General features: G+C 39.4%; 10 protein-coding genes across 10 annotated transcripts; 6 read left to right on the top strand and 4 right to left on the bottom strand.

Annotated features, from left to right (window-relative positions):
* Window positions 1-58: 58 nt before the first annotated feature.
* BDF20DRAFT_846126 (uncharacterized protein) lies at window positions 59-2604 on the top strand. The gene is made up of 6 exons (XM_053079724.1): window positions 59-233; window positions 293-757; window positions 849-1376; window positions 1457-1595; window positions 1660-1721; window positions 1807-2604. Exons 2-6 carry the CDS (start codon window positions 430-432, stop codon window positions 2394-2396), a joined length of 1647 nt encoding a protein of 548 aa, XP_052940985.1. The 5' UTR covers window positions 59-233; window positions 293-429; the 3' UTR covers window positions 2397-2604.
* A 246-nt stretch (window positions 2605-2850) lies between these two features.
* Window positions 2851-4365, top strand: BDF20DRAFT_58655 (uncharacterized protein). The gene is made up of 6 exons (XM_053075814.1): window positions 2851-3438; window positions 3544-3557; window positions 3627-3681; window positions 3755-3889; window positions 3951-3988; window positions 4054-4365. The coding sequence occupies exons 1-6, from the start codon at window positions 3048-3050 to the stop codon at window positions 4120-4122; spliced, it is 702 nt and encodes a 233-aa protein (XP_052940986.1). The 5' UTR covers window positions 2851-3047; the 3' UTR covers window positions 4123-4365.
* Window positions 4366-5230: 865 nt separating this feature from the next.
* On the top strand, window positions 5231-6831 carry BDF20DRAFT_812473 (uncharacterized protein; the record flags this gene model as incomplete). Its single annotated transcript, XM_053076791.1, has 5 exons — window positions 5231-5556; window positions 5625-5814; window positions 5873-5944; window positions 6024-6461; window positions 6541-6831. The coding sequence occupies 5 exons, from the start codon at window positions 5231-5233 to the stop codon at window positions 6829-6831; spliced, it is 1317 nt and encodes a 438-aa protein (XP_052940987.1).
* Window positions 6832-7308: 477 nt separating this feature from the next.
* On the bottom strand, window positions 7309-8061 carry BDF20DRAFT_909467 (uncharacterized protein; the record flags this gene model as incomplete). Its single annotated transcript, XM_053083589.1, has 1 exon — window positions 7309-8061. The coding sequence occupies one exon, from the start codon at window positions 8059-8061 to the stop codon at window positions 7309-7311; it is 753 nt and encodes a 250-aa protein (XP_052940988.1).
* Window positions 8062-8853: 792 nt separating this feature from the next.
* On the bottom strand, window positions 8854-9517 carry BDF20DRAFT_904220 (cytochrome b5-like heme/steroid binding domain-containing protein; the record flags this gene model as incomplete). The annotated part of the gene is made up of 4 exons (XM_053083000.1): window positions 8854-8920; window positions 9031-9089; window positions 9198-9329; window positions 9407-9517. 4 exons carry the CDS (start codon window positions 9515-9517, stop codon window positions 8854-8856), a joined length of 369 nt encoding a protein of 122 aa, XP_052940989.1.
* A 144-nt stretch (window positions 9518-9661) lies between these two features.
* On the bottom strand, window positions 9662-10426 carry BDF20DRAFT_846129 (uncharacterized protein). The gene is made up of 2 exons (XM_053079725.1): window positions 10408-10426; window positions 9662-10235 (listed from the first exon to the last, which is right to left on the bottom strand). Exon 2 carries the CDS (start codon window positions 9970-9972, stop codon window positions 9760-9762), a length of 213 nt encoding a protein of 70 aa, XP_052940990.1. The 5' UTR covers window positions 9973-10235; window positions 10408-10426; the 3' UTR covers window positions 9662-9759.
* Window positions 10427-16323: 5897 nt separating this feature from the next.
* On the bottom strand, window positions 16324-17650 carry BDF20DRAFT_920734 (uncharacterized protein; the record flags this gene model as incomplete). Its single annotated transcript, XM_053084662.1, has 1 exon — window positions 16324-17650. The coding sequence occupies one exon, from the start codon at window positions 17648-17650 to the stop codon at window positions 16559-16561; it is 1092 nt and encodes a 363-aa protein (XP_052940991.1). The 3' UTR covers window positions 16324-16558.
* Window positions 17651-18391: 741 nt separating this feature from the next.
* Window positions 18392-19910, top strand: BDF20DRAFT_846131 (D-isomer specific 2-hydroxyacid dehydrogenase). The gene is made up of 4 exons (XM_053079726.1): window positions 18392-18735; window positions 18837-19033; window positions 19111-19413; window positions 19503-19910. The coding sequence occupies exons 1-4, from the start codon at window positions 18432-18434 to the stop codon at window positions 19773-19775; spliced, it is 1077 nt and encodes a 358-aa protein (XP_052940992.1). The 5' UTR covers window positions 18392-18431; the 3' UTR covers window positions 19776-19910.
* A 271-nt stretch (window positions 19911-20181) lies between these two features.
* BDF20DRAFT_811340 (uncharacterized protein) lies at window positions 20182-21072 on the top strand (the record flags this gene model as incomplete). The annotated part of the gene is made up of 4 exons (XM_053076680.1): window positions 20182-20232; window positions 20308-20396; window positions 20472-20842; window positions 20927-21072. The coding sequence occupies 4 exons, from the start codon at window positions 20182-20184 to the stop codon at window positions 21070-21072; spliced, it is 657 nt and encodes a 218-aa protein (XP_052940993.1).
* Window positions 21073-21565: 493 nt separating this feature from the next.
* Window positions 21566-23427, top strand: BDF20DRAFT_904224 (uncharacterized protein; the record flags this gene model as incomplete). The annotated part of the gene is made up of 7 exons (XM_053083001.1): window positions 21566-21601; window positions 21673-21991; window positions 22245-22285; window positions 22356-22759; window positions 22844-22952; window positions 23018-23149; window positions 23242-23427. 7 exons carry the CDS (start codon window positions 21566-21568, stop codon window positions 23425-23427), a joined length of 1227 nt encoding a protein of 408 aa, XP_052940994.1.
* Window positions 23428-23648: the final 221 nt, after the last annotated feature.

Consider the following 23648-nt stretch of genomic DNA (forward strand, 5'->3'; position numbering starts at 1 on the left):
TCTACCGCTTAGTATTATATGGAACTCATTCACGGAATTGCTAATTTTATGACTTAAGTTATATGCTATCACGTTGCAAACGCACATTGCAGATTTTCAAATTCACATTATGGAATCAGTTTGCGATTGGGAAAAAAAAGTTGTAGAAAAAATTTAAAGTTGGGTCAGGCCGCTTACCCCACATCAACCGGTAAATCAAATTTCACTAGCACTTACACAAGGCAGGGATTAGGGTATTCTTTCTACATATTAGTAACAATTTTCCCACTATTCAAGCACTAAGGAATAACAGTTTAACCCTTCACTGTGTAGGCTCCTTAAAATGGCTCTGCTACAATTACCATCGCTTGAATGTTTCTTCTTTTTGTCTATACTTTTTTTTTATACCTTTGACCTTACCAACAGCATCTAACAGCTTTCAGCAATACAATGGTTATCTACAGATCACACAGACCAAACATTCCTATTCCTAAAATTGATCTCTTCTCATACCTCACAAACACAAACGAATATAATCAAACAAGAGACATCAATAAACCAATTGCTGTAGAAGGTGAATCAGGGAAAACTCTTTCCTGGAAGCAAATCCGGGAAAAAGCCAGGTATCTTGCCACTGGTTGGAATGAAAACGTTGGCCTAAAGAAAGGTGATGTTGTTGCAGTATTTGCGCCTAATCAATTTGATCATGTCGTTCTGTATCTTTCACTTCTTGCCGCCAAATGTACTATATCTCCCGGCAATCCTGCTTATACAGAAGGTAAGATATTGCGTGCTACATTAGGAGCCGACAGTAGTCGGTAAAAGTTGGATATATTGAATTGAGACTTATAGCAATGTCATTTGTCTAGCTGAATTCAAACATCAAATCACCAATTGCCAAGCTACTGCATTAGTTACTGTTCCTGCGCTATTACCCATGCTTCTAAAGATTACAGATAGTATCAGATTACCCCGCAGTCGTGTTTTTCTGTTTGGTGATAAAGAGGTTGAAGGCTGCCGTCCGTTCAATGCCATCTCGGGAAAAAAGCCAGTTTCACTTCCTCTTCAAGATATCGATGGCTACAACGATACCGCTTTTATTTGCTACTCCAGTGGTACAACTGGCCTTGCTAAAGGCGTGATGCTCACTCATAAGAACTTTATTGCTCAAATCATTCAGGCCCTTGCTGCTGAAGCAGAAGAAGAAGAGAAGCACGATGATGATGTAGTTCTCGGTTTCCTTCCTTTCTATCACATTTATGGCTTGACAAGCCTGATTCTAAACTCCTACTACAAAGTTACACCTGTCATTATCATGTCCAGGTACGATCTGGAGCTATTTTGTCAATTAATACAGAAGTATAAGGTCACTCTTGCCGCTATTGTTCCCCCAGTTGGTAACGAAATATAGATTTAACAGTTGGGTTACAGTAAGAGTTATATTAATGTTGCTTTCTTAATTTTCTCTTTTTTCTAGCTGTTCAATTGGCCAAATCACCAATTGTCACCAAATATGATCTTACAACCATTCGTTTACTGGGCTGTGGAGCTGCCCCTCTCAGCAAAGAGCATATTACAGCATTAAAAAAGCGGGTTCCTGCAGATATTAGACAAGGGTAAGCTTATAATCTTGCAACGCGACTTTTTATCTATAGTAAGAATTTCTGCATTTTACTTTAGTTATGGTATGACAGAAACAACGTCCGGTGTAATCTCTCAAAATCAAAAAGGAGGTGTTCCAGGTAAAGAAAGAACATAATCGAACCCAGGCACGAATAAGAAGTACGCTGACATGTCTGCGCGTTATGAATACAACCCGGCGAACAGGTTCTATCGGTGTTCTGAGTACAAATATGGAAATGAAGATAGTAAACGAGAAAGGCGAAGAATTAGGCGATGACCAGGAGGGAGAATTTTTCTTCCGTGGGCCTAGTATTATGAAGGGTTATTACAATAATGAGAAAGCCAATGCTGAAACATTCATGGCAGATGGTTGGATGCGTACAGGTGATGTGGGCAAATTTGACTCCAAAACTGGAGAGTTCTTCATTCTCGATCGTATCAAAGAACTCATCAAATACAAAGGTTATCAAGTGGCACCTGCAGAATTAGAAGCAATTCTCATGGGCCTGGAAATTGTCGCTGATTGCTGCGTTGTAGGCTGGTACGACGATAATCAGGCTACTGAACTTCCTCGAGCTTATATCGTTCTTCAACCTAGTGTGAGCAAAGACGAGCATACTGTAAAACAGATTGATGAACATGTGTCAAAGAATGTGACGAATTACAAAAAACTTCGTGGTGGAATCAAGTTTGTTGATGCTATTCCAAAGAGCCCCAGCGGGAAAATTCTTCGTCGGCAAGTAAAGGATTGGGTTAAAAAGGAACAAGCTGCGTTTACGAAGGCACGTTTGTAAATAAATTGATTTGGAAAGAAAATATATGGCATGATTATATTACTACCACTACTATCTACTTCTACTACTTCAGCTGCGCATAAGTTTAACGGAAATATCTCCCCGATATTGGTTCGATCTCTCTTGCCATTGACAGAGATATCGCAACTTTTAAATAAAACTTACCTAGTTTTTTGTATGCTGCGATTGTGTTCATAGCTTAAAAAAAGGCTTTTTTATTCAGCCCCTTGGGAATAATATCCTGGTGACCGAACTGTTTCGAAGAAGAACAGCATAACGTTAGCACGGTCAATTGTTAGCTCATACGATATTTGTGATCACAATAATTTTGCTGGGCCTAGCTTGACAGTATTAGGAAAAATACAGACATACTAGAGAAACCCGATGAAATGGCTAGCGAAAAGACTTCATGAAATATTCGTTCGCTTTATGATTTTGTATTTCAGTATTAAGAGCGGAGCGGATGGAGAATGCCTTTGATGCGAAATGAAACATGGAGTCACATAATGATTCAAAACTTTAGAAGCGAACAAACAATTAAGATCCAAATGTTAACGATAATCTTTTCCTCACCTTTATTAATTCCTTCTGATACAACCATTTAAGCGAAGTTTTCTGTAAGGACAGAAAGGATTGAATAGAGCCTATGATATGGAAGAAATAGAGTTAACAAAGCGAAGATCGAACGCAAGTCGTGCCGCCACAAGTTTGAAAAATGTCAACGTCAAAGAAATAGATAATGACAATAGCAGTCTCAAAAGTCAACCGTTTTATACTGGCAGTAACTCAGTCGATGATGGCAATAATAATGATAATGAGCTTGAGGAAATAAACGATTTGAAGCCAAATAGAAACACTCTTAGAGAACGCCTAAAATTCAAAACTCCAGCGGTTCCTTTGATACGAATGATACTGAAGGGCTCTATTGCGCTTTTGATTTCATTGCTGTTTGTTTATGTGGATAATCCTCGAAATAAAATAGGTCGAGCGAGTACAATGGTCGTGACATCGACTATCTTATCTTTTCCATTTCGACCTTTAGGTAACGACAGCAATGCCTTGAACATGTATATTCTGTATGATGGTCGTGCATATTTGTGTGTCATTTGATTTAACGAACTGGACTTTTTTCTGTATCCTTTCCTAGGCGTACAGTTCGAGGTTTGTCTTCAAAAACTTGATCTGACAGCGTAACAGAATAATAGATACTCTTTCTTTTAAACGTAATAGGCAACCGTTACAGGTTGTTTAGGAGCCATTGGCGGTGCAGCGTGGTCTTTTCTGGGTAAATAGAAGTAATTCAGCTGCTACATTTTCAAAAGCTCGTTGACCACTTCTAAAAAAAATAAAAATAATAGGCATGTATTTAGGAAACCTCGCTCGTGATCCAAACATTTCTTCACCTGTTCAGCCAAAATCAAGTGCAGTGCTTTCGATTATAATGTATATTGGTGTATTTATTGTCACATATGCTCGTGTTAAATTTGCGCAAGGTAAGTTAATAGATTCTCATGATAAGACTTACAGATGTTGATGTTGATGAATTATTTTCAGCATACTGGGCAACAGTATATTCGAGCATGGTTATAGCTGTAAGTTCAATGTAGCGTACATTACTTTCCAATGTTTTTTATAATAACAAGCAAAACACTTGTAGTTCGCATTGACACAAGCCTCTGTTACCCCGGGTTTTGCGCCTGTCGTCGTGGTAAGTTCAAAGTCGTAAGAATACGCCTTTTGCGGAACTTGCTAAAAACCTTCTCATATCAATACAGTGGACATTTACCATACCCATACTTCTTGGAAATGCGATTGGGTTAGTTGTGGATGTGCTTTTATGGCCGGCAGATAGTATTACAAAATACTTGGGAGTTCTGAACCGATCATTAAAAAGTTACACTGGCTTTTTAGATGAAAATGTCAACGCGTTTTTTACACCTCAGGAAACCGACAAACTGTACACTTTACCATCAATTCATACACGGTTACAAAATACTGTACTTAATTTAGTCGATAGTAAACGCGAGATTCAACGTGAGCTTCTGATAAACCGTCTTTCTCACGAGGACATCGCCGACATCACACGAGTTGTCAAAGGCTTTCGTGTCCCTTTACATGGTATAGGCCTCAGTCTCATTGCTAAGAATGAATATTATTCTGACCTGGGAATGACGCGAAGTATAAATTCAGTACAAGCGGAAGCAATGAAAGATGAAAATGTAAACCAGTTTTTTGCAAGTTTGGATGAACTAAGAGCGGTTAGCCAAGAACTTACACAAGCATGCATTAGCGCTCTAAACGAATGCAACGAACGACTGATGAAATACTGTAATAAACCTCGAACAACGCTAAATTCGTTTTTATGGCCGTTTCCACGTATATTTATAACAGATTACATACCCAACTCTACTGAAGCCTTTACTACAGTTCCATACAGTGAAGAAAACTTCAGCTGTCCACCCAAATTGAGTAAAAAGCTAGAAGACGCCATCCAACGATACGAGAAAAGATATTGTAAATCGCGTATTTTCGTCCAGTCAGGCTCAGTTAAATTTGAAGAACGTTTCGAAGGCATGTTGAAAATTATCTATTTATTCCAATTCAATCTGATGCAATTAGCCCAACAGTTGCAAATGTTCGCCTTATGTATTGAAAAAATCGAGATAACACGTGAGAAGCGCAAGATATGGTTTCCTCGTCTTAGATTCTACAAGTGGTTCAGATCTTCCAATGCAGATGCCAACTTGGGTGGTCAAATAGACATTGCGTCGAACCCCACAGATAACCATAACAGTCAGATGGAAGGTGGCAATAATTATACATTAGGTTGCACTATGACAAAAAGGGATATAGATTTAGTCGATAATTCTGATTGGATTAAAGGAAGAAACAAAACTGGGACACTCTATTCGCGTGATCCTGATGTAGACCCACCAGCAACACTAATAGAGCGGTTTTGGTACGGACTGTACAAGATAGTAAAATGGATAGAAAGTGAAGAATGTATATTCGCTGTTAAAACCGCAGGTGGATTTGTATTGCTTTCGCTTCCTGCGTACTTACCACAAAGTGCAGGTTGGTTCTTTAACTGGAAGGGACAGTGGGCTACGATCACTTTAATGATGTGGGCGATTCCTTTGACAGGACAATTCTATTTCACGTAAGTTATTGTTTTATAGTGCTTTGAAATAGTCTGCACCTAACAATCGGACTGGTTGTAATTTATAGTGTTGTTTTAAGAGTGATTGCAACTGTTATCGGTGGAGTAATGGGTATTGTCATATGGGAAATCGTTAGAGGTAATCCATATGGCCTCACGATTCTTACGTTCGTCGTTATGCTACCTGTATACCATATTTTCTTTACCAGAGAGGTTTTAAGAATGGGCACCATTATGGTGCAGATTACTTTAGTACTAGTAAGCAGTATTACACTTCCGATTAGTTAAAGGTACTTGTTTAACAGATATCACTTAGGTTACTTGTTACGAATATCAAGGTGTTGCGTCTGGTACAGCTACTGACTCAGTTGAATCCGTTGCAGGAAAGGTACAAGAAAACTTCATCAGTATCCTCATCTATTAATGTTTCCAATAGAAAATTACTGAGAAATATGACAAATGTTTAGCGTATTTTACTAGTAGTAATTGGCGTCGCTGCTGCTGCTGTTTTGGCTTGGTTACCAAAGTCAATCACTGGAAGAGTGGCTTTGAGAAAACGCATATCCCAGACACTACACGATATGAGTAAACTTTATGGTTTGCTTGTTGGTGATATTTTACATACAATGACTGATAGTGAACCTACAACAAACCAACTAAAAGCTTTCCGTAAGCTTGCCTACGATATCCGTCGTCAAATTGCGGACGAGCGAACCTATTTAAAGTTGACAAGGTTGGAACCACCATTACGTGGTAAATTCCCATATAAAATTTATGCCACATTAGTCGAAAAGATAGACAATATGTCAGATTTACTTCAAGGCATGGGTTTCTCAACGAGACATACAGATAAAGCTTGGAAAAGGAGTATCGTCAAAGTTATCCACGAAGAAAGAATGCAATATGTGAGTGTTTGGTTGCTTTTTCTTTCCAATACCTCGCTTTTATTATATATTCTCATGCAACTGCTATACTGTGAATTAGATCGCTTTCGTTCTGACCACTTTGAAATTACTCTCAACGGCTTTGGTCTCGAAAATTTCACTGCCACCGTACATGATAAGGCCTCGACAAATGAGGCGAAAGCTCAATGAAAGATTAAGCTCAGTCATAAGAGAGTGCCCAGAGCATATGGACAGCGATTCCTTTCCTAGTTACTGTGCATTTGCAGTCTGTTCATTCAAATTTGCAGAAGAGTTGGAAGAGGTGATCGACTGCGTTGAAAAGCTGGTTGGTGTAGAAGATCCGGAAAAATGGTTACTCATCAATGCATAAGCATTTTCTCTAATTTATTTAAAGCATACAGCATCATATTATTCTCCGTACTTAGCACATAAGTTTGTGGTTACAATTATGGTAGCAAGAAGCACATCCATGAAAAGAAGCCACTCTAAGTCATGTAGTATTTTTCCTTTCTCAAGACGGTTAACGGCCTTCTGTGAAAACTTGCATTTTTTCACGTCATAATCTCAGATACCATAACAGAAATTAAATCATTGAAGTTGTAGACTGTCATGTCCTATGTTAGTAAATACTGAAGTTGTTACACAAATATTTTACTTGATGAAAATAACACCCAGGTTATACAGATTATAATAGTGAAAACTCGAATGTTGTGTAAAATGCATTAGATATATTGTAACGCTTTGCTTTATACATGAACAAACATGAGTTTGTCAAACTGAGAAGAAAAGCATAGACAAAAATGGAATGAATTCTACGAGAGGTATATTGATATATTGGTAGTTTGCGTTATTTTTCATCAAAGTTATAAGCCATATTCCAGAAATCAACTTCAAGAGCCAAAACTTCCTTATACACTTTCTCGTAACTGGCCATACGACGTGGATCGCTTATGTCAAGCGCATCCACAAGGCTCCCACAGTCATCCACAAATTCCTTAAATTCCTCTAAAGTCCAGTTTTCCATCAATTCGTGACATGTTTGAATGTGAACGTCCTGTGAATCCTTTCCATCCTTTCCTTCACCTAAACTATTATTGATAGACTTGGCAAAACTCCAAGCATCATAGAACATGATTTCCATAAGCCAAAGGGCAACAAGAGGCTCACCAAGGTCATGTCCACCTTCTAGAGTAATACGCTTGACATATTCAAAGTATTTAGTTGTCCAGGCTCTTTGTTGCTCGGGAACTTTGCAGTGACGATATGGCTCCCTGCTTAAAAGATCAGTAAAGAATTCGCTTTCGCGATGCACGTTGGATAACGCAAAGGATAAGGTTCTGAGGATATTTTGTGCCTTTTCCTGTGACCAAAAAGGATCATTGTCGCCTAGCTCACGCTGATCTTCATAGAGGGATAAACGAGAGATCATAAGACCCATCATTTTGATATAACCACCTGTGTAAAACCTATCTTGGATGAGCCAGGCTTTGAGATTTTCAGGCTTAATTTGAAGAGTGCCAACTTCTTTCAAGAACTGATTGCGTTCAGCTTGCTCATAAATGTCTCTGTCAATATTTAAGAGATGTTCAGTCAACTTCATATTATTTAAAGCGATTGTATATGAGGGATAAAGATGAGAAAGGGAAACGCAACAGTGTCAAAATCTGTTGTAAGGAAAAATATCTGGGTGCTACACAGAACAGGCTCGATTAATATACTCCGACGCGCACGTGCCTTTTTCTTGAGACTGATGAAGCTTTCTACAATGCCTGGTCTACATTTTTATCAGATGAGTTTCTTATCTCAAAAATATACCTTTTCTTCGCTCGAAAAATCCTGAAGGTTTTCTTTGTTTTATAAGCAAATGGGTTTTATAGAAAAGGAGGAGCTATACGAGCAGTGATATATTTATTCACCTCAACATTCAGTGAAACTCTAAAGCAGCCAAAATATCGCTTCAATGGTGATCAATATCCTCTTTTTCTACAGCGCTATGCATTGATTGTTCCACCAAATTAGAACATACGCAAGATTCAACAAACAAGCTTCCTGACATAATATTCCTAAACATATTCAAAAATTCTAATTTGAAATCTGGCCCAATCAAAAAGAGGAAGCGCGTTATGAAAACGGGACTGAAGGCAGCTCAACCATATTATTAGGCATAGTACGAGTTTAGAAACTGCTGATTTTGCTGGTTGAGATTGACTATAATCATTGTAAATAGTATTTTCGAAAAAGAATTTGTGGACATGAATATATTCGATTGCTGAAACGGTTGGCTGAAAAAACAGATGAATAAATATCACAGCATCTATATATTAGAGGTCTAACATGTTGCCGTTTTGTGTTTACTTCCAAAAGTGTTGGTTTTTTTTTCTATAGTGAATGCTTATAAGAAATAGCTATAATAAACATAAGCACCGAATAGAACCAAAGGAATGAGGATACGAAGAGGACTATGAAAAAGTCGATTAAAAAGAATAATCATAAGTACTCGTTTTGTTCAGAATTGCCACTTCCTAACTTTTTTCCCAGGTTATAACTTATTGTTTACGATGATACTCACTTTCCCTTGGGTACTTCAGGAATGGCCTCAACAGGTCTCTCAACCTTGATAGGTTTGGACTATATGTAGCAGGGGCGAAACAAATGATCAGCTCATAATCCATTGGATTGATGGCCAGACTATCCATCATATAATGAGAATCTTTTCGAATGCGTTCCTATACTTACAGTGGGATCCACATCGCCGACATAGTACTTTTTGAGAAGGTCGCGAGCATCATCAGAATGACCTACATCTTCAAAAGCACTAGTACCATCCTTAGCTCCTTCATCGAGTAAAACTTCTTCACCACCGGGATGCTATTAGAACAAAAAAATTCATCCATGAATGAACAAAAGACGTCTGAATGTGAGGCGTACGTCTTATAAGGCTTTACCTCATCTTGAAAACTGGTAATGTCGTAAACTTTTCCATCGATGACCATCCAAAGATCTTCTCTGCTGTTATGTTGGGCAATTTCTTCGTATGTATAGAGCTTGGCTGACATTATTGTATTTACCGTTACTGAATTGAAAGGAAGTACAAGAGTGAATGGGAGGCGCTTAAACCTTTGAAAGTTAGTGTAAGAAATATATAATCCAGCAAAAGGGGTTTTCCATCAAATGGCTTTAATTTTCTGGTTTTTTTTTTTTTTTTTTTCATTGTTCTCTCATTCAAATTCCGACATTCACTTTTCTTAGTTAATGAAGTTGACGCAAGCTTCCGGTTATCTTCATAGGATAAATCAGTTTAAGAATCAGGCGATAGAAGTCTTAGCCATCTGATCAAAGAAACTATAGGATATCTCCTAAGTTTTTTGTAATATTTTCGTTGAGTTTTACTGTTGGATGTTTTATCGTACGATTTCAGCGGAGACACTTCCCGACGCACAATATTTTGCAGGGAAAAACGATATTTGTTGACATTAAGCCCTTCCATCGATTGGGTTTCTACCGTTTTCATTATTGTATACAAACAAATTCCCCTTTTATTTTATGAAACTTATAATTGCCATCAATTTTAAGTAAGATTAATCAAGTTGTAGAACATTGTACTCTTCATTCAATCAAGGCAACTGAGTTTTTGAGCGATTTCCGGATCGACCGGACATTGATTCTCAGATCGTAACCTAGGGATGGGTCAACTTCAACGAAGCAATATCAGTAACGTAATGTTTCTGTTAAAACAAGAATACACACACCTGTGGCAATGCCCTTCATTCATTCGTAAGTATAGCTGCTGAATAATAGCTATTTCAGTGTAATAAAGAGTACGAAACATATTAAGAAAGCCATAGTAGCGGAGAAGAGCAAATTTTTTAGGTTTTTGTCATAAAGGGTTGCCTCTCATTAGTGAGCCTCTCTAACCTGCCTCTGTGATTTTTATCTGTTTTCTTAGACCCTACACTTTACTCTTGTATCAATAAAAATAGTCTTTATTATCTTGTGGTTATCGCTGTTCAGAGTTGTAAGTAAAACCAACCTCCCGTCGCATTACGTTGAGTGATTCTTCTGTCAACAATTAGGTCACTACCCTTTACAGTAGATTTCATTAAACAGCTTAACGATACGCTTACAATGTCTACTTGATATCAATACTATTTCCTCATTCTTGACTATCGATTTTTATGCTCCTCGTCAATTAGATCCAAATATTGTGACCTATCGCTACTTCTTACTGACTCTTACCTCTTTTCATAATTTTTTGCAATTGCAGCATGGTGCTTCAATCTGCCTCCTCTTTGAAGATCCTTGTTGTAGACCAACAGCAGCCGTTGTTGGTTCGGCTACTCTTTTCCTAAATATAAAGATGTAGCTTCGGTGGCTTCGGTAGCTGGTAGCTGGTAGCTTGAGTAGCTTGAGTAGCTTTGGTAGCTTGAGTAGCTTGAGTAGCTTTGGTAGCTTCGGTAGCTTCGGTAGCTTGAGTAGCTTTGGTAGCTTGAGTAGCTTGAGTAGCTTTGATAGCTTCGGTAGCTTCGGTAGCTTTGGTAGCTTCAGTAGCTTCGGTAGCTTCGGTAGCTTGAGTAGCTTTGGTAGCTTGAGTATTTTGGTAGCTTGAGTAGCTTTGATAGCTTCGGTAGCTTCGGTAGCTTTGGTAGCTTCAGTAGCTTCGGTAGCTTCGGTAGCTTGAGTAGCTTTGGTAGCTTGAGTATTTTGGTAGCTTCGGTAGCTTGAGTATTTTGGTAGCTTCGGTGGCTTTGGTAGCTTTGGTAGCTTCGGTAGCTTGAGTAGCTTTGGTAGCTTCAGTAGCTTTGGTAGCTTGAGTAGCTTTGGTAGCTTGGGTAGCTTCGGTAGCTTCGGTAGCTTTGGTAGCTTCAGTAGCTTGAGTAGCTTCAGTAGCTTTGGTAGCTTGGGTAGCTTCGGTAGCTTCGGTAGCTTCGGTAGCTTTGGTAGCTTGAGTAGCTTCAGTAGCTTTGGTAGCTTGAGTAGCTTGAGTAGCTTTGATAGCTTCGGTAGCTTCGGTAGCTTTGGTAGCTTCAGTAGCTTCGGTAGCTTCGGTAGCTTGAGTAGCTTTGGTAGCTTGAGTATTTTGGTAGCTTGAGTAGCTTTGATAGCTTCGGTAGCTTCGGTAGCTTTGGTAGCTTCAGTAGCTTCGGTAGCTTCGGTAGCTTGAGTAGCTTTGGTAGCTTGAGTATTTTGGTAGCTTCGGTAGCTTGAGTATTTTGGTAGCTTCGGTGGCTTTGGTAGCTTTGGTAGCTTCGGTAGCTTGAGTAGCTTTGGTAGCTTCAGTAGCTTTGGTAGCTTGAGTAGCTTTGGTAGCTTGGGTAGCTTCGGTAGCTTCGGTAGCTTTGGTAGCTTCAGTAGCTTGAGTAGCTTGAGTAGCTTTGGTAGCTTGGGTAGCTTCGGTAGCTTCGGTAGCTTCGGTAGCTTTGGTAGCTTGAGTAGCTTCAGTAGCTTTGGTAGCTTTGGTAGCTTCAGTAGCTTTGGTAGCTTCAGTAGCTTCGGTAGCTTGAGTAGCTTTGGTAGCTTCAGTAGCTTCGGTAGCTTGAGTAGCTTTGGTAGCTAGCTTTGGTAGCTTCGGTAGCTTCGGTAGCTTGAGTAGCTTGAGTAGCTTTGGTAGCTTGAGTAGATTTGGTAGCTTCGGTAGCTTGGGTAACAATCCTCCTGGCATCATTGCACTGTCACATTGAGGTATGTAGCTATGATAGCATTAACTTCAGCTGATCTCATATCTATAGTAGCCTTCTTCAACTCATTCAAACAAACAGTAAACCCGTTACTCAAGCTACTCAAGCTACCGAAGCTACTCAAGCTACCGAAGCTACCAAAGCTACTCAAGCTACCGAAGCTACCAAAGCTACCAAAGCCACCGAAGCTACTGAAGCTACCAAAGCTACCAAAGCTACCGAAGCTACCAAAGCTACCAAAGCCACCGAAGCTACTGAAGCTACCCAAGCTACCAAAGCTACCCAAGCTACCAAAGCTACTCAAGCTACCGAAGCTACTGAAGCTACCAAAGCTACTCAAGCTACTCAAGCTACTCAAGCTACCGAAGCTACCCAAGCTACCAAAGCTACCGAAGCTACTGAAGCTACTCAAGCTACCGAAGCTACTGAAGCTACCAAAGCTACCGAAGCTACCGAAGCTACTCAAGCTACTCAAGCTACCAAAATACTCAAGCTACCAAAGCTACTCAAGCTACCGAAGCTACCGAAGCTACTCAAGCTACTCCAGCTACCAAAATACTCAAGCTACCAAAGCTACTCAAGCTACCGAAGCTACTCAAGCTACCAAAGCTACCAAAGCTACCGAAGCTACCGAAGCTACTCAAGCTACCGAAGCTACTGAAGCTACCAAAGCTACTGAAGCTACCAAAGCTACTCAAGCTACCGAAGCTACCGAAGCTACTGAAGCTACCGAAGCTACTCAAGCTACCAAAATACTCAAGCTACCAAAATACTCAAGCTACCAAAGCTACTCAAGCTACCGAAGCTACCGAAGCTACCAAAATACTCAAGCTACCAAAGCTACTCAAGCTACCGAAGCTACCGAAGCTACTGAAGCTACCAAAGCTACCGAAGCTACTCAAGCTACCGAAGCTACTCAAGCTACCAAAATACTCAAGCTACCAAAGCTACTCAAGCTACCGAAGCTACCGAAGCTACCGAAGCTACCAAAGCTACCGAAGCTACTGAAGCTACCGAAGCTACCAAAGCTACCAAAATACTCAAGCTACTCAAGCTACCAAAGCTACTCAAGCTACTCAAGCTACCGAAGCTACTCAAGCTACCGAAGCTACTCAAGCTACCAAAGCTACCGAAGCTACCGAAGCTACTGAAGCTACCAAAGCTACTCAAGCTACTCAAGCTACTCAAGCTACCGAAGCTACCCAAGCTACTCAAGCTACCGAAGCTACCAAAGCTACCAAAGCCACCGAAGCTACCAAAATACTCAAGCTACCGAAGCTACCAAAATACTCAAGCTACCAAAGCTACTCAAGCTACCGAAGCTACCAAAGCTACTCAAGCTACCGAAGCTACCGAAGCTACCGAAGCTACCGAAGCTATCAAAGCTACTCAAGCTACCAAAATACTCAAGCTACCAAAGCTACTCAAGCTACCGAAGCTACCGAAGCTACCGAAGCTACTGAAGCTACCGAAGCTACTGAAGCTACCGAAGCTACCAAAGCTACCGAAGCTACCAAAGCTACCGAAGCTACTGAAGCTACCGAAGCTACCGAAGCTACCGAAGCTACCAAAGCTACCAAAATACTCAAGCTACCGAAGCTACCAAAATACTCAAGCTACCAAAGCTACTCAAGCTACCGAAGCTACCAAAGCTACCGAAGCTACTGAAGCTACCGAAGCTACCAAAGCTACCAAAATACTCAAGCTACTCAAGCTACCAAAGCTACTCAAGCTACTCAAGCTACCGAAGCTACTCAAGCTACCGAAGCTACTCAAGCTACCAAAGCTACCGAAGCTACCGAAGCTACTGAAGCTACCAAAGCTACCGAAGCTACTCAAGCTACCGAAGCTACTCAAGCTACCAAAATACTCAAGCTACCAAAGCTACTCAAGCTACCGAAGCTACCGAAGCTACCGAAGCTACCAAAGCTACCGAAGCTACTGAAGCTACCGAAGCTACCAAAGCTACCAAAATACTCAAGCTACTCAAGCTACCAAAGCTACTCAAGCTACTCAAGCTACCGAAGCTACTCAAGCTACCGAAGCTACTCAAGCTACCAAAGCTACCGAAGCTACCGAAGCTACTGAAGCTACCAAAGCTACTCAAGCTACTCAAGCTACTCAAGCTACCGAAGCTACCCAAGCTACTCAAGCTACCGAAGCTACCAAAGCTACCAAAGCCACCGAAGCTACCAAAATACTCAAGCTACCGAAGCTACCAAAATACTCAAGCTACCAAAGCTACTCAAGCTACCGAAGCTACCAAAGCTACTCAAGCTACCGAAGCTACCGAAGCTACCGAAGCTACCGAAGCTATCAAAGCTACTCAAGCTACCAAAATACTCAAGCTACCAAAGCTACTCAAGCTACCGAAGCTACCGAAGCTACCGAAGCTACTGAAGCTACCGAAGCTACTGAAGCTACCGAAGCTACCAAAGCTACCGAAGCTACCAAAGCTACCGAAGCTACTGAAGCTACCGAAGCTACCGAAGCTACCGAAGCTACCAAAGCTACCAAAATACTCAAGCTACCGAAGCTACCAAAATACTCAAGCTACCAAAGCTACTCAAGCTACCGAAGCTACCAAAGCTACCGAAGCTACTGAAGCTACCGAAGCTACCAAAGCTACCAAAATACTCAAGCTACTCAAGCTACCAAAGCTACTCAAGCTACTCAAGCTACCGAAGCTACTCAAGCTACCGAAGCTACTCAAGCTACCAAAGCTACCGAAGCTACCGAAGCTACTGAAGCTACCAAAGCTACTCAAGCTACTCAAGCTACTCAAGCTACCGAAGCTACCCAAGCTACCAAAGCTACTCAAGCTACCGAAGCTACCGAAGCTAATCAAGCTACCAAAGCTACTCAAGCTACCAAAGCTACTCAAGCTACCGAAGCTACTCAAACTTACTAGCTTAGTATTATCTGATAGTTTTGCATTTGATACAGAAACTGATCGCTCAGTATTTGACTTAATTGATGATTAATGAGACTATAGTCTGAGGAAAATGACAGTAAGCTTATGTACGGGAAACGATTCAATCGATGTAATGTACGTTTCTCCAAAATTTGAATAATCTTTACATATGACGCTTCATAGCGTACCGTCAGACTTAAGCCAGGCAGCATCATTAGCTTTATGAATAATGACTAAGCTTGTGAATCCTGAAGTAAACCCTGTTCTTTTTTCAACGCGTTGAGCATAAGAAACAGCAACGGGAGTAAATTACGCAGATTGTCCCTGCAACATAAAGAAGTCGATGGTTTATTGAATCTGTTACAACCCAACAATCCTGCAACGATTGAAAAGCTAGTCGTTTTGGCCTTTATCAACAACAATGAAAAAAGGTTTGTAATTAAGGATACCCTGAATGTACTGAATGAAAGTCTGACAAATTTGACTTATTTGGAGTTAATAGACAGCGCTGTGGATTGCGATATGTTTGTTGAATTGCTACTGAACCCTTCTCTTAAATTGAAGACGCTCAAAATAAGTATATTCTCCCTAAAGAAAAGGAACGGCCATAGAAAAGTTTGTAAAAACAGTTCCACAGTTTCCTCTAAGAGATTTGTATGTGGATATTAGCTCCAACTCATTTTAGAACGCATCTGAAACGATCAATTATTATTGTTCAAAATTGATAATAGCCAACTTTAAGAAAACCTCAATAACGGACGGGTATATGTAAGGGTATGATTAATCTGAGAAAGATCAAGAAGTGGCTTCAGTAGCTTCGGTAACCTCAGTAAATTTAGTAGCTTGGGTATTTTTTTTTCAATAGTAGAAATTTTACGAGAATTATAGGTTATAACAGTGCTAAAGGCTATACTTGCGAGTTTGAGAATATTTAATAGAACACAAGCTTTCGTCGTTGGAAGCTGATGCTACCGGCAGCCATGGTTTCTTTACAATGCATTTTAAGCATGAAAACGTCGTATTTGCGAAGGAAGAATATTTATTGTATTGGTTCATTACGGAATTCTCAAAAATTCCAATAAGGCAAATATCCTAACCTACGTTGTTTCTTCGACCCTCATTAAACGCTGCTCTGGAATTAACGGGTCAAGTAACCTATAAGCATTAATGAACTGCATTTAAAATAAAGCTTAAATCAGCAAGAGCCAAAACGGAACAAAAATATATACACTCGGATCTGGTGATAAAGTTTGGTGTATGGTTTTTTAATTTTATTTTTTTTTTCTGAGTAGTTTGAGTAGCATCAGTAACTTCGTTAGCTTGGGTACAGCTTTACATAGGTGGAGTAATAACTCCCGCTAAATAAGCAGGTAGTCCTAATGTAAACCCCCTATTTTTTGGCCTTCGCAACAGCGTTGACGACAAACCATCATTTTACTACTTAAAGGCTCTGTTTTCAAATATCATGTCAATTATACTGTGGGAATCATTTATTAAATTTTACAACACTACAAAGTTTGTCTAGAGTATGCCTGCTTAAGAGTGAGGTGGCTGCTATATCGTGTAAATTTTCCTTCAGCAGAACCTTTTTCAAAACATGAGACCCAATTGAACCTTCCAGCTGACTGGGCTCTCTCTTCTTCCACAAAAATCAGATCATCACTTGGTTCTTCTGGAGTGGTTGCCCTAATTGGTGTGGCACTGGAATCGCTAAGATTTCGACGATTGAACTGTTTGATGAAGTCAATTCCATCTTGCGCGTATTGTCGAATTCTTTTGCGTGATTGCTCTGAGCCATCTTTTTCATACTTCATAATTTTTGTGAATTGGCTAGTCATAGCCTCACAGAATGATTCACAATTTCTTTTTAAATCATTCGTTTTGTCTTTACCATCAGAGAAAACATGCAAGGCCGTCTTATAGATGTCTTGAATGGTTGGGTCATCATATTCTTCAAGCATCATGATGTTCTTTTCTTGAGAGATAAGAACATGCGCCAATGCTACCATTGGGTTAATGGGGGAGCTTTTTATATGGTTCTCAATGGAACCTTCAGCGTATATATAAACTTTTTTCGCCCACGACTGGCACGGATGTGTATAAAATGGATTGCTGTCCAACTTTTCAAATGCAGAATCACGAAATTTTCTGCTTGAAAAACCATCAATGCATATCACTACTAATACAGGTAGTGTCTTAACGTCATCAAAAGTATTCAAACAGTATCGAATGGAACGAGTGACAAAAGCAGGATTTACTTTGCTCTGTATTTCAATAATCACAGGTGGAAGAGCGCGTGCAAACTCTTTGAGTGGAAGGTATATAATATCCGCTCGTCGGCCATCGTTCTGCTCATTCGCACCGACAGTATATGCCTCTCCTGTAATCCCATTACCTATAACTGCAGTTATTATAATATTTTTAATATTTTGAGCTCTCAGTAAATTCTTGCTGAATAAATCAGAGCCAGGGCGAAGAGGTAGTGTCATTGAGAGGATATCAAACCCATCCTCGCTTACGGTCTCGTCGGCGATTTGTTGCTGATTATCGTTGTAGGAAGATGAAGCTTCGTTCAATTTTTTAGATAAATCCTTTTCCATATTATTGTAATTGCTGTTGATAAGAAAGAAAACTAGGTACTTGTATAATTACAGATACATATATTGAGATTGCAGCTTCCCTGGAGAAGACTTTTCACATGCAAATTTTGCAGTACGTATCCAAGCCCGCTAGTGTTTACTGTTTCATGTTCTTATTATAGTTAGAAAAAACAATTGTGTTCACTGTACCCAGCACTTGGAAACAGTAGGGAGAATAGAAGGGTTTTTATGAAACTGTAACACTAAGGGCTTGAATAAGTACTGCAAAGGCTGAGAAGGTTTCTATCACGACAGCATACCTATTTCATGCGGGCGCCGTCATTCCGCATCTTTAGAAGCGACAGCCAAGTCACCAAAAATACTGAAGCTACTGAAGCTACTAAAGCTACGAAGCTACTAAAGCTACTGAAGCTACCCAAACTACCCAAGGGATCGCCATTTGGGTTTCTCCTGGTCTGCCGTTTGGTTATTTCAATGGCCTTATCTTTGTAATTTTATTACTCTTCTCCATTGAAAGTTCACCTGGCATTGCGAGCACAGTACTAATTTTCTACGTTACGTCTGTTGATCCCAACGAGTGCACTTTTAAAGGCCTATTCACAGATTCTTGTGCAACAAATCTCAGGCAACTGTCAAATAATAAAAAAAGTGATTTTTAAGGTTTTCTATTTCTACTTTGGAAGAAAAAACTCTAAATTCGACAAAACCAAACAAACCAAGTCTAAATACACATCTTTTTTTCCCCCATTTTGCCAACATCCCAAGAATACTCTCTTGCAAAATGCTTAAGACACTTAATATTTTAAAAGGGCGTGCACCATACGCTTCAGCATCTATTTTGACAAAAATAACGTCTCATCAACTCCATACTTCTGCAGCTGTCAGCGCCGGTCGTAAAGTTGTTGCTACTCGTAGGCTTTTGCAAAACAGTCAACAGAGACTTGAAGAACAGGGTTTTGACCTCGTTCAATGGCCAACCGACAGCGCTATGCCTTACGAAAAGTTATTAGAAGATGTGAAGGGAGCTGAGGGTTTGATCTGTATGCTTTCTGATAAAATTGACTCTCAAGTATTCAAGGCAGCAGGTAAAAACAACAAAAGAAAACCACCTATTACTCAATCTCTAGGCTGCTGCTATTTTGTATTGGTGACTAAATAATAAAGGTTTCTGAAATTATTTTTCAAGGCCCTCAATTAAAAGTCGTGACTACTATGAGTGTTGGCTATGACCATATTGATCTCAAAGCAGCCAAGGAAAATAATGTCAAGATTGGTTATACACCCGATATCTTAACTGACGCTACAGCTGATCTCACTGTTTTGTTAACGCTGTCTGCTGCCAGATTCATGAAGAGTGGCGTACGTGCTGCTGAAACAGGAGAAGTAAGGCGAGGAACAGTTAACATCAGAGCATCTTTGGAACCATTTATTGAACCTCATTTTTTTTTATATCTACATAGTGGAAAGAATGGAGAGCTGATTGGTTATGTGGATATCAATTCACTGGGAAAACGCTAGGCGTTGTAGGCATGGGACGCATTGGACAAGCCGTTGCTAAGCGTTTGAAAGCTTTCGGCATCGATAACGTATTGTATTGGGGCAGAAAGGAAAAGCCTGGACTAAAAGAGAGCTTGAATGCAGAATACGCCTCCTTTGATAAACTGTTGAGCGAATCTGATTACATTGTCGCTTGTTGCGCTTTGACTCCTGAAACCAAAGAAATGTTCAACTATGAAGCTTTTCAAAAGATGAAGAAAAATACAGTAAGTATCTTCCGTCTCGCGATAAAAGAAAGATGATTTTTGTTGGCTTCACAGAAAGATGGCATCTCACTATTGATACTGCACCTTAGGTTTTTGTGAATACGGCCCGCGGCGGTATCGTAAAGCAAGATGACTTGGTCCGAGCATTGGAAGAAAATTTGATTGCAGGAGCTGGTCTTGATGTAACGACGCCTGAACCATTACCAACAGATCATAAACTTTTCCAATTAGATAACTGTGTAATCTTGCCTCATATCGGCAGTGCTACAAAGGAAACTCGTGAGGCCATGGGTGACATGTGTATAGACAACGTCGTGGCAGGTCTGAACGGAAAAGATCTCCCTTTTCAGTTGCAGCATTAGATCGACGCTTTAAATGTATATAGTAAAGAAATGCTCATTTGATGGACATTACGAACCTAATGCTGATTCTGGTATAGCCTGTTATCGATTAAACAGTGCAGGAAGTGCAATAAGGGCAGTGGCTCTTACCCCGACTATTCCGACCATATATAATTTATCATAGTGTTAAATCAATAAATTAAGTTTATTTCGTCTGAGACATTTTCTGCAGATCTTGAGAAACTCATTTGATTGCTAATTTCCATTTTCGGCAAAAAAAGGGGTGCCATATTTTTCTCTCTCCCCCACATCACTTAAACAAACGAAAAAGAACTTGTTCAAAAAGAGACAAGAGTAAGCATTTTAATCTCTGTGTGTTGTCAATAACTTGCTTTGTCTGCGAGAAAGGTTGCTAATCAAGTCTCATATGTCATTTTACAGGATGGAAGCAGTCATTGAAGATGCATTTGTAGAATGGGTAATATATAGTATACACTGAGCGATGTGCATGAAGTTCTCTATTCGAATGTAGTTTTGCTAAGATTAAACTTAGATTAACACTTTTGAGTGTAAAGCATACGAGATAGATACAGTGATAGAGTTGGCGGACGGTGTTATACTATCTCAAATCCTCTTTGACATGTAAAACTAAATTTAATAATTGAATATTTCCTTTTTTTTTTTTCTTAAAAACAACTGTACTCTTACATTATCTAGAGATCCAAAATGGTTTAAAGAAATCAAACCTACAGAAACCGCATCCAACTGGGTCGTTCGGTTCAACAGCCAAAAAAAGCTTCATAAATCTATCACTCGATACTTTGAAGACATCATTGGGCAGGACTCAGAACTTCTTCCAACCGTCAACTTAACCGCCATAGCAAAAGATGCTGATTTACACGAACTGCTTACTATGTGTCAGCTTGTTATCGCTATTGCTGTACAGTCCGATAATAACAAACTCTATATTGAAATGATTCAAAGTCTATCGCAAAAAAGTCAACACGCCTTGATGGTGTCTATCGAAGAAGTCATGAATCATTTCAACACAGAAAACGATTATGCAGCGACATCATCATCGAACCATAGTCGAACTCAAAGTCAAAGTCATAGTCAGCAACGACTCTCTTATTTATCTAGCACGTCAAATGGTAGTCTTTCAGCGGTAGCAGGAAGAAATAATTTACAATTAGAAGATATGCCATATCGATATCAGTTGGAGTTTGAGAAAATCATGCTTGAACGGAAACAGTTCGAACAGTCCCATAATCAACTATTATCTGAATATGATGATCTAAGAGAAAGATTCGTAAAGTAAAAAAAGAAGAAGAAGGAAACTAATGTCTTCTGGTACCGATTACCTTTCTGACAAATTGCATGCTTATATTATGCGCAGGAAAATATGTTGAAGGAAAAAAGGGATCTACGAACCCGTTTGCAAGATATGGAAGACGCCATTACACAATCAAATAGTACTGGGAAAACGGATTCGTTGATGAAAACGGAAATAGACCATCTTAAGCGAGATCTGTATGTTGATAGCATGATGATAGTAATAGTATAGCTATAAGCATATGTGTCTGACTGATCAATTGTTAATTCATAGGGAGAGGAGTGAGGATCGTCGACAGGAAACAGAAATAATGATGGAGAACCATTTAACTACCATCAATGATTTGAAGAAAAAGATAGAGGAACTGACAATCCAAGCAGAGGAAGCAGCCACATTGAAAGATCAACTCGAAGAAAATAAGCATGCACTAGAAAAGATGCAGAGAATGGAGAGCATCATCGAAAAGTATAAACGAAAGATGGAGGAATCTTCTGATTTGAAACGACAAATCAAGGTGAGAGAAAACGAATCCTCAACGTTCGAAAAGATATTCACACTATTTGTTGTTCTATATAATTTACATAGGCTCTGGAAGAGCAAAATGCACATTTATTAGAGCGTAGCCACCAAGTAGAGGATGAATATCGGAAAGTGCTTGCCTTTAAAACCCTTATGGACTCATATAAAGAACAAGTACAGCAATTGGAAATAGGAAACCGTGAGATAATCAAGGAAAAAACAAAGCTGGAAGAAGAGCTCGCCAATATGACGGATACCTGTCATTATTTACAAGATGAACGTGATAGACATATGGAGCAGATCCAATTGCTAGAAGAGCATATCAAAGAATTGGAGTTGGGCGACGGGCAAACATTGGACAAGATTGTTGCTGACCATAGACCAAGTGTTGTGATTGGCGACGAGGAAGATGAAGGATTACGAGATAATGAAAATACAATGGAGGAGAATATGAAAAAGACTAATATAACTGAAATGTAAGATGAGTTGGCAAAGGACAAAAGTTCTACCATTGTCGTTTGAATCAGTTTTTCATGTCGTTTATAATGGTAGGCATCTCACCATCGGACGATTACAGAGACAGATAAAAGAAATGGAAAAAAAACTCCCCGATAATACTGGAACTCAACTTAATGAAGAAATGGAAACCCTAAGAGCATATAAGGAGCAACTTCAAAAGGTAATGACTGTTTTTTAAACAAGTTGTACACTCTTCTTTCTCTTATATAAACTCTATCGTACCCATTTAGGATTATGAAGCAGTTGTTCGAGAGAGAAATGCACTACGAGAAGATTTATCGCACATTAGAAACGGTATTCCTGACTCACTTCTGAACCAAACGCAAACCATCATGTCCTTCCGTGCACGTATCCTTGACCTTGAAAAGGAGTCAAGCCTCCTCAAACAAAATATGTTCACTTTGGAAACGAGCGTCTCAGAAGGCACTCGAAATGTTGCCAAAGATAAAGCAACATTAGACAGGTTCGAAAAAGAGCATGCTAAGCTGCAAGATAAGACAAACAGGTTGGAGGATATGGTAAAAATGCAATTACACGATATCAACAGAATGCTTGTAGAGGCCAATTACCTGAATGGTATTAACGATAACAGAAGCCATAATGAATCATTCGAAGATAGACCAGGATTAAGCAAGTACGTATTCTCAAGTAGTAGCAAACTATCGACAGTTCTTAATAACTTATCTCTAAATATCTTTTAATCTCGTGGGACACAAAGTAAGGATTTGGAGATAATCAAAGAGCAAAATGCAAGCTTGCAAATACATGTGCTTAATTTACAAGAAGAAATCAACGAAACACAAGGCACCAGCAAAAAAGTGCGAGACGTAAGTCAAGAAATACGTTCTATCAGTTCTTTTCAAAAGCTTATCATATGTTTGTTTAATGGTAGATGGTAAAACTTTACGGCCAATTACTGCAAGAAATGGCAGCTAGATTCTCGAATCTGCGCAGTTCAGACGAACCCAATGGATTATCTGGTAGAATTCCACGTACCAAAGAAGAAGAGTTTGAACTACTGAAGGTAAAGCATTTTTATATGAAATTGAAATGCCAATAGTAACAAAGAGTGGCCTAACACCAATACCTTTGTCTATTGATAATGTGTGATCCTAGAAACAAATTCACGATGTTCGCCAGCAGTCAAAGATTGAACAGCAGCTTATTGTCTCTGCATGGTATGATCTGGTAAAGCGCGCTGATAGAGATGCTTCCAGTCTTATTTTCCGTTCCGCACCTTCGTCTTGGTTGGGAAGACAAAGGAAGGCATTGGACGTTCATCTAAGACAAAGATTATGCTAAAAGCTTTGCAGTCGTTTTTTCCAACAATACCCTATCTTGATACTATAAGTTATTTGTTATTTACTTCCCATAAACTTGCATTTTGACACGATTCTTGTGCTGTTTCCAATTAAAAAACAGTTAGATTACTCTGAATTCTCCTCAGTACTTTGTTTACTAATAATACAATGCTATTTAAAATCCAGAGAGCACAATGATAGAAAGATAAACGCTTAATGAGG

This window comes from Mycotypha africana, assembly GCF_025528875.1.
Source record: "Mycotypha africana strain NRRL 2978 chromosome Unknown BDF20scaffold_1, whole genome shotgun sequence".
Taxonomy (NCBI): Eukaryota; Fungi; Mucoromycota; class Mucoromycetes; order Mucorales; family Mycotyphaceae; genus Mycotypha; species Mycotypha africana.

Coding starts and splice junctions, on each gene's coding strand:
- BDF20DRAFT_846126 (XM_053079724.1), top strand. CDS start 430: ATGGTTATCTACAGATCACACAGACCAAACATTCCTATTCCTAAAATT. Junction 758..848: donor CAATCCTGCTTATACAGAAG/GTAAGATATTGC, acceptor TCATTTGTCTAG/CTGAATTCAAACATCAAATC. Junction 1,377..1,456: donor CGCTATTGTTCCCCCAGTTG/GTAACGAAATAT, acceptor TCTTTTTTCTAG/CTGTTCAATTGGCCAAATCA.
- BDF20DRAFT_58655 (XM_053075814.1), top strand. CDS start 3,048: ATGGAAGAAATAGAGTTAACAAAGCGAAGATCGAACGCAAGTCGTGCC. Junction 3,890..3,950: donor TCGTGTTAAATTTGCGCAAG/GTAAGTTAATAG, acceptor AATTATTTTCAG/CATACTGGGCAACAGTATAT. Junction 3,989..4,053: donor ATTCGAGCATGGTTATAGCT/GTAAGTTCAATG, acceptor AAACACTTGTAG/TTCGCATTGACACAAGCCTC.
- BDF20DRAFT_846129 (XM_053079725.1), bottom strand. CDS start 9,972: ATGAAAACGGTAGAAACCCAATCGATGGAAGGGCTTAATGTCAACAAA.
- BDF20DRAFT_846131 (XM_053079726.1), top strand. CDS start 18,432: ATGCTTAAGACACTTAATATTTTAAAAGGGCGTGCACCATACGCTTCA. Junction 19,034..19,110: donor GTGCTGCTGAAACAGGAGAA/GTAAGGCGAGGA, acceptor ATATCTACATAG/TGGAAAGAATGGAGAGCTGA. Junction 19,414..19,502: donor AAAAGATGAAGAAAAATACA/GTAAGTATCTTC, acceptor ACTGCACCTTAG/GTTTTTGTGAATACGGCCCG.